Below are 16,029 nucleotides of genomic sequence, written 5' to 3' on the forward strand. Positions count from 1 at the left end.
CAGACGAAAATTCACCATAACAACCACCACCAACCACCACTACCAAATCATCTTCACCACGGCCTGCTTCAACCACCAACAACACCCACTGACTGTTTCTTCATCTTCTTCCGGATTCCGCGCTCCTGGCCAATCAGCCACAAACACAACACAAACAACGCCCACCACCACCACCACCACGTGCGATCAACAACGGCCTAAATCAAGATATTCTTCTTCTTTCTTTCTCTCTTTCTTCCGCTGTCTACAACTGTCACGGCCACACGCTTGGTAAATACAAAAAATAAAAAAACTTCCATCCTTTGAAATCGCCAAAACAAAACAAACAAACGGCAGGTGGCAAGAAGAAGAACAACTTCGACGACAGCTTGACGCTTCGGATGCACCGCGGCAAGGGCGTCGGAGCCTTGATGGCGTCCACGATGCGAACGCACAACATGCTCATCGAAGGAACGGCCGTTCGGCCCACCAGTTCGGACGCCTCGTCCAGTGCCGCGAACCCCCAGATCTCAATCTCCTGTCCCAGCGGGAACACGTCCCATCTCACCAGCCCCACCGTATCCCTCAACTCATCGATGCAAATCAATCTGCCTCACCAGCAGCAGCAGCAGCAGCAGCACAACGGTGGAGGTGGCGGCAGTTCCGGTCGCTTTCATCCGCCATCAAGCCGGCCCAACTCCCGGCGGAAATCCGTCTTCAAGGAAGCCCCGGCTGGAATCTCCCGGGACCTTTCGCCCAACTCGTCGAAAAAGCTAGGCAAGAAGCACCTGAAGGTGCAGGTCAAGCGGTTCCGAATGGAAACAAAGGCGGCCAAAACCCTTGCCATCATAGTAGGCGGCTTCATCATCTGCTGGCTGCCCTTTTTCACCATGTACCTCACCAGGGCCTTCTGCAATGACTGCATCAACGACACGCTGTTCTCCATCCTCTTCTGGCTCGGCTACTGCAACTCGGCCGTCAATCCGTTCATCTACGCTCTCTTCTCCCGTGACTTCCGGCAAGCGTTCAAGCGCATCATCATGCGCTGTTTCTGCTGGAAGAGGTTCAAAATCAATCTCCTCAAGAAATCCTCCACCACCCAGCATACCAACAATCACAGCTACAGCCCATCGGCCTTCACCCCGCTGGCGTCGACGCCTCGGAACGAACTGGACAACGCCGTGTTCAGATGACGATCCTTCAGCTCGTTGGAGCCACCGACGCCACCGTACAGCTCGAAGAAGCCATTGCCGCCGGGCGGATCTGGGCAGGCGACGGGACCGGGTCTGTTCCGGTCCGCAACAGTGAGGGCACCATCCTACAGCAGTACGGACAGCAGTGGCGGTAGTCATCTTCATCATCAGCAGCAGCATCACCATCCGATCGTGATCGAGTTTCAGCAGGGTGCTACCGGGGGGTCTGCTCGGACGCAGCGGGTCATTGCGGAGGAGGACCAACCGGCCAAAGAGGACGAGAGCGTGGGAACGGTAGATAAGAGTGGGAAAACGATTACGAGCTTGTAAGGGGGTAATCGCAGTAGGGGGGGGGGGGGGATCAGGGTTTGTGACTCACAGGGTGGGGAGCGTTGGAAGGGTTTTAGAATTTGTGATATTTTCTAACGTTCTTTTTTCAGATGTGCGGTAAGTAAACGGAGATCGGAGTCATATAAGTCATGAATTGTTTAAATATCATTGAAAGAACAGATTGCATGTTAGTTTATTCTTCGACGATGATATTGTTGCCAGATGACAAGGTTTTTTTTAGATTGTACCAGTGCAATGTAATCTGCGCATCTGTTAAGTGGGAAAAGGGGTTATGTTTCCATGAAGGATCATTCTTTATATGGGGGTGGGGGTAAGTGTGAGCCTAAAGATAGTACTAAATTCAGAAGTTCTTACTTCCATTTTGGAACCCGCTTTGCACGGTGGGCCAGGACTGGAATCTAGCTGGGCATAATTAATAACTGCAAAGCGATGCATTTTGTAAATTTTACAAACTCAAAATGGCCGAATTTTAGCAAAAATGGGAATCATTCTTGGATTCTTGATCAAACTCGATTCTAGATCAATCTTGATTCTTGATCAATATTGATTGCGGATCATTATTTATTCTTAGTCAATCTTGATTCTTGATCAATCTTGATTATTGATCAATCTGGATACTTGATCAACCTGGATTTTTGATCAATCTTGATTCTTGATCAATCTTGATTTTTTGTCAATCTTGATTGTGGGTCAATATTGATTCTTGTTCAATCTGGATTCTTGATCAAACTTGATTCTTGATTCTTGATGAATCTTGATTTATTTTCAGCAATGATTATTGATCAATTTTTAATCTTGATCAATCTTGATTCTTGATTAATCTTGATTCTTGATCAATATTGATTATTGATCAATTTTGATTATTGATCAATCTTGATTCTAGATTAATCTTGATTCTTGGTTAATCTTGATTCTTGATTTATCTTCATTCTTGATCAATATTAATTCTTGATGAATCTTGATTCATGTTCAGTATTGATTCTTGATCAATCCTTAAACATTCATTATTCTTGATGAATCTTGATTTTTGATCAATGCAGATTCTTTAAAAATCTTGATTCCTGGTAAATCTGGATTCGTAACGACTTTTAATCTTGATTTTTGATCAATCAGGATACTTGTTAAATCTTGAGTCTTGATGAATCTTGATTCTTGATTAATATTGATTCTTGATGAATCTTTATTCATGTTCTGTATTGATTCTTGATCAATCCTTAAACAATCATTATTCTTGATGAATCTTGATTTTTGATCAATGCAGATTCTTTAAAAATCTTGATTCCTGGTCAATCTGGATTCGTAATCAAACTGGATTTTAGATCAATCTTGATTCTTGATCAATCTTGATTTTTGGTCAATCTTGATTCTTGAGGAATCTTGATTCATGATCAATCTTGATTATTGATAAATCTTTATTCTTCATCAATCTAGATTCTTGATCAAACTGGATTCTTGATAAATATTGATTCTTTATCAATCAGGATTCTTGTTAAATCTTGATTCTTGATCAATCTTGATTCTTGATAAATCTTTATTCTTCAAAAATCTTTATTCTAGATCAATCTGTATTCTTGATCAATCTTGATTCATGATGAATCATTAGTCTTGATCAATCTTAATTCTTGATTAATCTTGATTCTTGATCAATCTTAATTCTTTATCAATCTTGATTCTTTATCAATCTTGATTCTTGATAAATCTTGATTCTTGGCCAAACTGGATTCTTGATCAAACTGGATTTTTTATCAATATTAATTCTTGATCAATCTTGATTCATGATGAATCATTATTCTTGATCAATCTTGATTCATGATGAATCATTATTCTTGATCAATCTTGATTCTTGATTAATCTTGATTCTTGATCAATATTTATTAATCTTGATTCTTGAAGAAGTAATGAAATTGGGTTGTGAGCTGAATGCTAAATAAAACAGCAATTACATCATTATGATGGCTACCAAGCCTTTGGGGATTTTCATTATTAGAGAGTTGTATAGATTTTTCTCCTCTAGCTTACTTAAATCTTTGGTTTTTATTAGTCAGGTAGGTTCCGATTCAACACATTGTAGTTTCATTTTATACCTATGATCTTGACTTTTTTACCTAGGGGATGAGTACTTAAGGGGGTTAGATTTTGATAAGTTCATTAGTTTGAATGGCACTGATGAAGACTGCACATTGTAGTCGAAATACGTATCTGTTACGGATACCAAAATTAATTAAGTGGAATTAAATTGATTCTTGATCAATATTAATCAAATCTTGATTCTTGGGATTAGCAATCACCCTCAATGTGTAAATACTTGTGATCTAAAACCAGGCAATAACAGTGCTAGCCACGCCCGCATGCTCGTCAAGAAAGGAATGGGTAGGAGATACTCGCTTTAATGAAATGCACTTCCACGAGAACTCACTGGGATGCTGGATAAAAGGGTTGGAATTGTAATAGGATTCGTTTTGGTAAACAATATGCTGGATCGATGTCCTAACGATTCAATAGTATGAAGGAGCTTGGGTTTGAACCCACGGTCTTCTGCTCAGTAAGCAAATTCGGTCGCCAGTAGGCCAACGAGCTCCGTATATCACAAAACAATTACGTCCAATTTGTTGTTAGTAGGTTTTGATCCCGGCGCTGACCTCACTGACAACAACAGCAACTGCTCTTGAGAAGGATTTGATGTAGAATTCCTGATTAACACGTTTTTCCTAAAACTCAAATATTACTTCTTTTACGTACCCGTCCCTCCCTCCAAATTTCGTTACGCTTTATATCATATTTTGAAAGAAAGCCGATTTAAAGTGTAACTCTATAATGTTAAGGAGCTTGAGATTGAACCCATAAGATTCTGCTCAGCAAGCAAAATCGGTCATCGGTAGGCCACTGAGCTCCTTATATCACAAAATAATTACGATCAAGTTCCCGTTCAACTTGCTGCTACTAGATTTCGGTCCCGACCTCACCGACGACGACTTCGATTATTTGTTAAGGCTCAACTGTCTGAGAACAAAAACTCTGCGATTCCAAATCATTCTCATTCATCTTCAAGATGTATGTTTAAGGTATACTTTGGTGCAAAATGACATTTTCAGTGGTGAAGTGGCGCATGGGATTTGTGAAATATTAGAAAAGTTGTTCAAAAAGGAGGTTGACAAAATCGAGAAGTTATTTCAAATAAAATCAGAAGAAGAAGGTGAACTTTGTGAAGTAGGAAATGATTGCTCTGGAGGAACACCGGCATCTTGTCTGTCAAGAACTGCAATATGAAGGCAAAAAGGATTCCAAAACTGTACCAGGATGTCGATACCAACTTTTCACAAGCTAGTGGGAAAAGTTCTCAATAGATCTACATAATTCCTTGAGTTCTGAACATTTTTGTGAAGAACTCAATTATGCATATTTCTCTGAAGACCTTAAGATGTCCCTGAAGTTTTGTTTCTCTTCTCTGCTAAAATATCTTTGAAGATCAACAAATTTTCCTGAAGATCTGCAAGTTTATCGGTAGTTCGGCAGATTTCTTTGTGTTTTTCAGAAGTTCTGCAAATTTCTCTAAAAATCTACAAAGCTCCTGAATCTACCGTTCCGATTCAAATTTCGGACGATTCATATTTCGGATACTTTCATTTTTAATTAAATATTACATCCAATTAGAAACAAAGTAATAATGTTAGATGATCGTGGAGGGCACTAGTCAAAAAAATTTAAAATTTACAAGACATGTGGATCATATTCGACCGAGATAATCAACTTTTAAAAGTGTCCGAAATTCGAGATTAAATGTCCAAAATTTAAATCGGCACGGTATGCAGATTTAAGATCCTTAAATATCAATAATTATTTCTGATGTTCACTAAATTTTAATAATCTACGAATTTCTTGAAAGTTCTGCAAATTGTCTCTGTTTATTTTCATGATTCAATGAATATCTGCAAATATCTCAATTCCCTAAAGCATAAATAATTTATCTAGAAATTTTCGAGCTTCCCGGAAGTTTATGAGGGGGACGTCACATCTAAATCTCAATTCTAGATGCTCGAAAAATCTCACGAATCAATCTACGAAAAATCTTCTTTCATTTCTCGCCTCTACTTGCATCGCACATTATCTTTTTGCAGGAAATTTTCATAATAGTCATCAATCTTGTTTCTATCTACTCAGCGTGCGCGCAGCTAAACACACCAAAACAAAATCTTTCCTGCATCGTAGATAGAGTCGCCCCCCTCGGAAGTTTAAGGAAGTTCCTGAAGATCTACTAATTTATTCTGAAGTTGGGTAAATATCGCTAAAGATCAGTGAACTTCCCTGAAGTGCTGTAAATTTCTCTTAAAATCCAAGATCCTCAATAAAATTTTGAAAATTTATTTAAGCATCTGCAGATTTTTCAGTTGATTTACGATCCATCCTCTGCACTTTTCTGAAGTTCATAAAATTTCTTTAAAGTTCTGTAAAGTTTTCTGAAGTACTGTTTTTCCGCTCTGAAGATCTACGAAATGCCCTAAAGTTCAAAACATTTCTTAGTAGATCTCTTGGACTTCCATAAAGCTCTGCAGATTTATCTGAAATTCTTTGAAATTCCCCAAAGCTTTACAATCTGAAAATATTTTAACTTCGCTGATGTTTTAAAAATTTAATTGAAGATTTACGAATATCTCTGAAGTTGTGTAAGTACTTCTAAAGATCGGCGAACTTACCTGTAGTTCTGTGAGTTTTGCAAATTTTTCTAAAAATGTACGAACTTCTTGAAGTTCTACAGACTTCTCTTGAGGTCTACGGATTTCTTTGAAGTTCTTCAGATCTATCTATTTCCAACTTCCATGGAGTTCTGCAAAATCTTGGACTTTCGTACTTTGCTTTTTGGAATTGAAGTACTTTTCTGACATTTATCGATTTTTTCTGAAGATCTCACATTTTTCTGAAACTGCAAAGCTTTCTGAACTACTGAATGTCTCTGAAGATGTGCAAAATTCCTTGCAGGTCTGCAGATTTCTTTTAATATCTACTCTTCTGAAGTCCTGCAAATACCTTCAAAGTTCTGTAAAGTTGTCTGAAGCTCCGTAGTTCTATTCTCAAGATATACGAATTACCTTGAGGCTCAATAAATTTCTCAGTAGATCTGCAAACTTCTTTGAAGTTTTGTAAATTTCTCTGTAGGCTTTCGGGCTACCCTGAAGATCTGCAAACTTCTCTGAAAATCTTCCAAATTACCTAAAGTTCTAAAAAATTTCTGAAAATATTTTAGCTTCCTTCAAGTTTTAAATGTTTCTCTTAAAATCTAAAAATTTCCCTGAAATCGTAAACATATTTTTTTTTAAATCGCTGATCTTCCCTGAAGTTCTGTTAATTTTACTGAAGATCCATTAAAATTTCAGAGATTCTAAAAATGTATCAAAAAATCTGCACCCTTGCTTGAATGTCTTCAAATTTATCTGAAGACCTATGACAATTCCTGTGATTTTTTTTTTTTTTTTCAGAAGTTCTGTAATTTTTTTCGAAGTTCTGTAGCTTTGTTCTGAAGATCTACGAACTTTTCTGACGTTCTATAATTTTTCAGTAGATCTCGAAACTTCTGTGAACTTCTTTACGTTTCACTGTAGATTCTTGGACTTATCTGTAGTTTTGTGAATTTCTCTGAAGATTTGCAAAATTTCCCTTATAGATTTACAAATTGATCTGAAAATATTTTAGCTTCCTTGGAACTCTCTTGTGAATTTTACTGAAATTCTGCAAATTTATGCAAATTTCTTTGAAATTTTATGAAGTTTTGTAGTTTTGTTCTCAAGATCTACGAACTACACTGAAGCTCAAAAAATGTCTCAGTAGATCTCTGAATCTCTCTGAAGCACTAAAAAATCTTAGTTGGCTGTCTGGCATGCTTATTCTTATATAATACATGCTTTTTTTTTATCTAGTTCGTTTATTTGTAAGGCTCAATCGCGTTAGCTTTACGGAGCCGATAATTCATTGTTCTTTGTTTGTAACAAAATTCACTTAATTCTATGTCTAGTAGGAGTTGGGCCGGATACTCGCGGCTTACTCGAGGTTAGAGGGGTACATTGTCGAAGGATAGGAAAAGGGGAGGAGCTTGGGAGTAGGGTATCGTTGCCTCATCAGAGCGTTGTCGCCAGTGTGAACGGTAGTGTGGTTCTAGATTCGTCTGGAGTTCGACCGGCTATGGTGACCAGTGGGCGACGATGAGGCTCATCGAGACGGGGGACAAGACAAACAAAAACTAATAAAGAGAGACAAAAGACAAACGAATTAAATTCTTATACTAGACATTTGCAGAAACACATAAATCGACTGCATATAGCAGAGATCGCGGGTACCCAACACGTCTCTGATAGGGATAGAGGGTTGTCTTCCTTGGGCCTCGAGGGTATTCAAAAGTCGCTCTCTGGCGGCGTCATTATCCGTACATTGCCAAACTGCGTGATCGATGTCGTCGTAACCGTTTCCACACCGACATATGTTGCTGTCCACGAGGTTTATTCTATTGAGATGCGCATCTAGCGAGTAGTGGTTGGACATAAGTCTACTCATCACGCGAATAAAGTCACGACTTAAGCCCAAGCCTTTAAACCACGCTCTCGAAGAAACATTAGGAATAATTGAATGTAACCACCGTCCAAGATTTCCATTGTCCCAATCGGTTTGCCAACTCGAAAGGGTACTCTGACGCACTAAATGTTAAAATTCATCGTGTGAAATTTGCCTGTCATAAAATTCGCCTTCCTGCGCGCCCACCTTTGCGAGAGAGTCCGCCTTCTCATTGCCTGGGATTGAGCAATGTGAGGGGACCCATACAAAGGTAATCATATATGATCTTTCGACCAGTACACTCATCTGCTCCCTTACCTTTGAAAGGAAATAAGATGAGTGCCTACTTGGTTTCATCGACCGAATAGCCTCAATCGAACTGAGACTATCCGAGAAGATGAAGTAATGGTCTGTGGGCATGTTGGAAATCATCCCCAATGCGAAGTTGATTGCTGCCAGCTCAGCAACATAAACAGAACATATAATAATACATGCTTCGTATTATATTAACACTGTTTTGTTTAGAACTTTGAGTGGGTTGGTTTATTTCCTTTAAATTCCGTTATAATTGCTTATCTTTTGACAGATACGCGTATTTCGTCTACTACTTGCAGACTTTATCAGTGCCACATGGTTCACAGGATGCAAACTCTTCCTCTTAGGCAAATCAAAGGAAATAGCTCACATTTTTTAAATCGCTAGACTTAATGGGTATCAAGAAAAAAACAATTCAAGCAGTAATCGATAAAAGAACAAGGGATCATCTAGTGCCAATCACCGACGGACATCCATTGCCATCCATTGACGACAATCGGATGTGCAGAAAGGCAGCTTCCACACCTGCGTAGGATATCGCACCCATTCAAACACACATGGGCCGGGACTAACGGATTTACTTCCCTTCCGAAGGAAGACGTGACCAGAGATTTTTATGCTTCAGAAAAATCCCACCAATCTCGGCTGGGATTGAATCCAGACCTATTGGGGTGAGAAAGCAGTAACGCTTACCACTACCAAGGTTGCAAATACTCATTTCAGGTAAATCAATGTTTTTTGTTAATTATGAAATAATTAGATGCCATGATCATATTTTGAATTTGTAGGATACAAGAAGAGGTTGCAAAGAATGTGTTTGACATATTAAACCTGTTTATTTCACTTCATGAGAGTCACAATCAGCGATTTTTCACAAACTCACTCACTCACTCACTCACTCACTCAGCGATCAGTAAATCGCTGATTGTGACTCATAGGAAGCAAAATTTACAGGTTTTATGTTTCAAACGCATACTTTGTAACCTCTTCTTGTAAGTTACAAGTAAAACATGCCATCATACCATCTTTTGGTTTTATTATTCCGAAAAACATTATTTTAGCTGAAATGAGTATTTGCAACCTTGACCACTACACCACCGGCGCCGGCTATTTTCACCTCACTTGCGGCTATTTTTCTGAATGAGTCAAATGAAAATTAATCACAAACCTATTTCGTTCGACAAATCAAACGTAAAATCTAATCATCATGTCGAAAAAGTTTGAACGAATCCGAACATTGCATCCGACAAAATTATCGAGCAGTCCGCTCGAACCACACCAACAAATTCGATAGTCTAAATGGACCTTTACCATGGGGACATAATTAGTGAGGAAATTTCCACCAGGTGCCTGTAAAACACTTCCCAACAAAAGCAAACCTAAAACTCGAATGGGCGAAAGTTAAATCCCACCCAAGAAACAACATCCTCGAACCTGTTCATCTAATCGACTCAGAAGTACGTGAACTCGAATCTTCAATCACTCAAGCCTTTCGCTGATTATGATGTCTCCTACCACCACCGAATCATACACGTTCAAGCCTACCAAATTCACGATCTTATGCAGTTGTACGAATGGCCAAGGCACCATCGGCGGAAACCATCAAATGTCCCCCACAGCGTTTCCAAATATACCGATTTATCGGTAGTTATACCGATTTCCGAACTATATACCAATATACAAATAAGGTTCCTCAGAATACCGATTTTTGAGGTTTTATACCAATTTATACCGATTTTTTTAAATATTCAAAATGATTATTGCCTGCCCTTGCTCGAATTTTGGAGAAAATTATTGTGAAAGACTTGTATCTTTTTGAGTATTTCAAATTTTCTAAAAAAAATCTAAAACAAAAATCATCTTTAAAAATGTCTTATGGATACTCTTTCGATTAATGTTTCAATTTCCTCACCGTTTTTGGCTACCCATGAATCGATAAACAGTCGATGGCTCTTTCTGGTAATTCCGGGGGAATCGGGAAATACTTTTAAAACATTATTTAACTTCCTGGATTTTCTTCCAACATTCCGCTGAAATTTTCTTCCACCTTACATCGTAAATTATTTTACGATTCCTCTTGGAAACTCATTTCGACTTCCCTTGGAAACTTCTTCAGCCTTCGCTCGAATGATTCTTCCATCTTTAGGGAGATTTTGATTGCGGATCCACGCTAGCTGCAGGAACTTTTAAGAATTTCTGAAACTTCGGAAAAGTCCAGACTTTTGAATAAGTTTCGATAAATTAAAGATTGTTTCAATAACTACTGTTAAAATTCTAAAACCCGGTCCAGCGAACTCCAGTGAACTTAAGGAAACATCATAAATATTTTGGATACTTGACAAGTCCAAAGAACTTCTGGAAAATTTAAGGTTTTCAGGACAGTTCCATTAGTTTCAGGAGAATTGAGAGAACTTTAGGAAACTCCGAGAACATCAGGATAGATCAATAAATTTCAAGGAAATTGCTGAAATTTTAAAGGAGTTCCGAGAAACTCAGGCAATTTCCGAAAACTTCAGCAATGTTCCCAGGGGTTCATGCAAATTTAAGAAACGTAAGGGAAGTTACATGAACATTAGCACATTGTGAGTACATTTTTTGGGAAGTGTCAATAACTTTTAAAAATTAGAAAAATCGGGAAGATCAGAGAACTTCAATGCTGATGTTACAATAAATTCAAGAAAATTTTGCGCTTAAGAAATTTTGTAATCTTCAACAAAGTCTAGAGACCTTCAAAGTTGATTAGATATATTCCGGTAGTCTCATTATAATCAGGGAAGTTCCAAGTATTTTAAAAATGATCGAAGTACTCCAAAGCAGCCCGAGGAAATATGAAATATTCCTAAGTACATTTTAGGAATGTGCTAAAAACTTCAGGGGCATTGCGGGGTCTTCAGGGATGTTTATGACCATTTGCAAAATTTTCTGGATCATTAGAACATCCCCAGAAGCTCTGTCTTCCGGAATTATCTCCTTGTTTCTTTCGACTATTCCGTAAGCGCTCTGGCTTCCGACTTTCTCCAGAATTTATTTTCCAATGTACCCTAGGAAGTTTCTGCCAGCGTCTCCAGGAAGTTTCTTCCGTTGAATTAAACTACTCCCAGAAATTTCTTTCGTCTAGTTCTGGAATTTTGTCCAGTTGGTTTTTTTTTTGACTTCTATTGGAAGGTTTTTCCGAGCTTCTTCTGGCTTCCCCTGGAAATGGCTACTTCTGGAATTTACCTAAAATTTCCGAAACTTTTCTGCCTTCCTTTGAATGTGAAATCCGATTTTTTTAATTTTTGCCAGAAGTTTCTTGGAAGTTCCACGGATGTTTTTCCGACTTCTCTTAGAACATTCCTCAAATTTCCTCCAGAAGAGCGTTTTTATTCTTTCTCTAGATGTTGATTTCAGCTTCTTCTAAAAGCTAATTCAAACATTCCCCGGAGTTTTCTTCCGGAATTTTCCGATTATAGCCCAAAAGTTAAAATTTTCGCTTTTAAAAACGGCAAAAATATAAAATTAATTAAAATAGTACATACCGATAATTACCGATTTTTTAAAACGTTTGATACCGATAAGCTTTAAAACATTCTGGTACCGCTGGTCCCCCACTCCAATAGAGCTAATATACTATAGAGGAAGAATAGCGCTGGTGTTCCCTTTGTTCCAATGTTGAATGATACCGGGAACAGAATTGTCAAACTGCATAGTTTTCTTTTCTCGCTTTGACAGTTGTGTCCCTATTAGATGCAAGGAAAAGATGTTTCGACAGTGACGGCAGCACTATTCTTCCTCTATAGACCTTTTTGACGTTTAATCGTCTTTCTCTATCTAGCACACACAGGGATGAACGGTTGGTTTGTTTTCCCACTAATCTGTTTCTCTCTTGCTCACACTCCTTCAGTTTAAATGGTGCATTAGTGTGCGCCGTTTGGACGTCAAAAAGCTCTATTCCCACTCCATATCTGTCATACATTGTAAATGGTTCGCGATGTATAGAGATTAGTGACGTTTAACGCACGCACACTAACAGGGATCTATCGCCGGGTAAAGTTGTTTTGTTGGACGAAGCGGACAGGTACACAGTGGAATTGCGTCAGAATACGGAAAACCGAGGACCAAAAAGAATAAAAACTCGAACTTGTTGTGCACATGAAAAACGTTTAATACTTTGTTAAGGCTGTGAACCATTTGCCGAGTTAAATTTAACTCGTGGTTAAAAGTGACATTTCGAAAGTTATTTTCTGTGTTCGAAAATCCCCGTGCTGTCGATCGACCGGTTTTCGAGCCACGGTTGTCAAAATTTAACTTCTTGTCTGTCAGAAATAACCATGCTCGGATAGCAGGGTTAATCGATAACTTTTCATCTGTCAAATTTTAACCAAAAGTTAAAATAATCCACCAAATGGTTCAGAGCCTAAATACTATAATGTTAGGTTAGTCACATCTGTCAAAACACTTGTCATAATCTTGAGACGTTAAGCATACAAGTGGTGTCGGCTAGGATAGTCGACACTAGGGGTTCGATAAACTGGTCGAATGTAGGGGTTACCGTTGCATTCTGCTAACACTCCTCCTCAACGGTGTTCCCTCAGCCTTTAACGAAACCTAGAAGCTCGGTAAAGCGGTCATGCTTCACCGTTCCAAGCGCCTTGGTAAAGATGTCCGCCTTCATTTCATCAGTGGGACAATATTGAAGTTTCACTACGCCACGGTCACAGAGATCCCTGATGAAACACTCCTTCGTTTCGATGTGCTTGGTCCTCTTGCTCGTTCGCTCGGACCTGACGAAGCACAAGCAGCCCTGGTTGTCTTCGTGCACCATTGTGGCACACTTCTGCTTCTCACCCATGTCGTTCAGCAATCTTCTCAACCACAGCACATCTTGGCAAGTCTCGCCCAGCGCCACATATTCGGCCTCCATGGACGAAAGACTCACGCAATCCTGTCTTCTGCTAGCCCACGACACAGCTCCTCCTGAATAGAATACTACAAAACCGGTAGTAGACTTGCGTGTATCTGGGTCACCAGCCCAGTCAGAGTCCGAATACGCCTCCAGCAGCTCTCCGCCTACGCCACCCAACTTTAACTTCCAGGTCTTGGTTGCCTTGAGATAACGTACGACACGCTTTGCCACTGTCCAGTCGATTTCCGTCGGAGCACTGAACTTTCTGCCCAATATGGAAGCAGCCGATGCAATGTCAGGACGCGCTGTGACTGCCACATACATCACTGCACCAACCAGGCTTCGGTACATCGATGCGTCCTTCAGGTTCTCACTCGTCGTCCTGTCCTTCACGTAGCCTTGATCCATCGGCGTCTTCGCCACCTTCGCATCTTGCAGTCCTAGTTTCACGATCAATTTCTCGCTCATGTTGTAGAATCCGTCGTCGTCCTTCTGTAGTTCCAAGCCGAGAAAATACTTTGCATCGCCCAGCCAACACATCTCAAATTCTTTGCGAAGCTCTTCGTACACATTGACTATCTCCTTCTCAGAAGCACATCCAACTAGCAGATCATCCACATACACGATTAGGTATACCTTCTTGCCGTTCCTGACAGCCACGTACATACACGGATCAGCACTGCACGCCACGAGTCCAATCTTCAGCAGGACGTCCGACAGCTTCCGGTTCCAACACCTCGCCGATTGCTTTAAGCCATATATGCTGCGCTTCAATCGACAAACCTTCTGCTTCTGTCCGCGAACTTCACAACCGGGTGCCTGGCGCATGTACACCTCCTCGTCAATACTACCGTAGAGATAGGCGGTCTCGACGTCCAGATGCTTCAGCAATAATCGCTCCTTGCCAGCCAGCACCAAGAATGTCCGCAACGTAGCATACTTGGTGACCGGAGCGAACACTTCGTCGAAATCAACTCCGTATCGCTGCGCGTATCCTTGCGCCACCAGCCGTGCCTTGAATCGAACAACTGCTCCCGTTTCATCCTGCTTGATCTTGTAGACCCATTGGCTTCCAATGACACGCTTCCCAGCCGGAGGGTCCACCAGTTCCCACGTGCCGTTCCGTAAATGCGACTGAAGTTCATCGCCCATTGCTTTTCGCCAAGCATCACCGTCAACACTCTTCACTGCCTCAATGTAGGTAACCGGCTCCTTAACTGACTGCGCCGCTACTCCCACAACGTAATCGGAAAAACGATCTGGCAACTTTCCCCGATTCCTACGGAATGACATTCCAGTAGGTACACTTTCCGATTCTTCACCGTCTTGCGGCTCTTCTTTCACTGCTAGCGGATCCTCCAACGAAGACGAAGACGAATTCAAGTCAAAAAATTGTTCGTATTCACTACGGTCAATATCATCCAATTCAGGATCATCCAATTGTTCTTTTTCATTCACAGGTTCAACCACTGGCCTTCTGCCGGTGGCTGCTTGCCACTTGCCGACTCTTCACATAGAATCAATTCCGTGTCACTTTCTTCTGGGGCCGGGAGTACAGCCACCTCCTCCTGACATTGAACCTCATCTAGCTCCAAAAACTTAGCGTCCCTACTAATCGTCACTTTCTCCGTCACCAGGTCAACAAAACGATACGCTTTATGTTGTTCCGAGTATCCTATGAAGGTTAGCTTCCGGGCCTTGCTATCGAACTTTCCCCGCTTCACATCGGGAATGTGTACCCACGACTTGCACTCATACACACGCAAATGTCCCAGGTTCGGCTTCCTACCGTACCACTTCTCAAACGGAGTAACTTCAACTGACCGTGACGGCAATCGATTCTGGAGGTACGCCGCTGTCACGACTGCTTCTCCCCAGAACTTCTTCTCGAGCTTCGCATCCAGCAGCATCGTTGTCGCCATCTCTTGCAAGTAGCGATTTCGTCTTTCGGCGACACCATTCTGCTGCGGCGTGTAGGCTGTCGTATATTGGCACTTAATCCCCTCACTTTGGAAGAAATTCTGCAGTCGCTCATTCACATACTCGCCGCCACCGTCCGATCGCACTATTCTGGGCTTACGGTTAAACAGGGATTCCACATACCTGACATACTCAACCATCCGATCAGCAGCTTCCGACTTCTTGCACAGCAGGTAAACAACAACTATAGTCGTCGATCACCGTCATTAGATATCTGCTCCCACTCGCTGTGGGCGTCCTCATTGGTCCACAAAGGTCCGTGTGCACCAAGTCCAGGACTTGCGTTGACTTCCGCTCAGCCGTTCGTGGAATCGGAGTACGTGACAACTTTCCTTCCATGCAGGTCTCACATGCCAGTCGAATCCCGCAATCCTTCACCAGTACACCTTCGGCGAGTTTTTCCTTACACAGCTTGTTCACAATCGTCGGATCTCGGTGGCCAAATTTACGGTGCCACTGATGCTGGCAGAACTCGTTGTGTTGCTTACTCTCGACCTTCAGTGCTTCTTCGGCTATCCTTAGCTGGTACAGGTTGCCACAGCGGTCTCCTTTAGCTACCACCTTGCCGGCTTCATCCGTGATGTCACAATCATTCTTCCTGAAGATCACCAGAAATCCCTTCGACGTCAACATTGTCACAGACAGCAGCCCACTGTTCAGCGACGGAACATACAACGCTTTCTCCAGGGTTACATCGACCACTCCGCCAAAACCATTGACGGTACACACCTTCAAAGTGCCACATCCAGCCGATTTAACAGACGATCCATCAGCTAAATACACTTCTTG

The 16,029-nt window shown here is 41.0% G+C and overlaps 1 protein-coding gene across 2 annotated transcripts in view; it reads left to right on the forward strand.

The window, feature by feature from the left end:
* The window catches only part of Oamb (Octopamine receptor in mushroom bodies), a 401,035-nt gene that overhangs the window by 343,696 nt on the left and 41,310 nt on the right, over nucleotides 1–16,029 (forward strand). The window contains exon 7 of one of the 2 annotated variants that reach the window (XM_065220323.1): nucleotides 337–1,480. The exons of the other annotated variant lie outside the window; for it this stretch is intronic. Coding sequence (XP_065076395.1) covers nucleotides 337–1,172 — 836 coding nt within the window. The 3' untranslated portion in view covers nucleotides 1,173–1,480. Of the gene's footprint in view, nucleotides 1–336; nucleotides 1,481–16,029 lie in introns of those variants that run through there. 2 annotated transcript variants of the gene reach the window in all.

The sequence above is a fragment of the Ochlerotatus camptorhynchus genome, unplaced genomic scaffold, assembly GCF_037179485.1.
Source record: "Ochlerotatus camptorhynchus isolate MF236.1 unplaced genomic scaffold, CSIRO-AGI_Acam_v1.1 ptg000124l, whole genome shotgun sequence".
NCBI lineage: Eukaryota > Metazoa > Arthropoda > Insecta > Diptera > Culicidae > Ochlerotatus > Ochlerotatus camptorhynchus.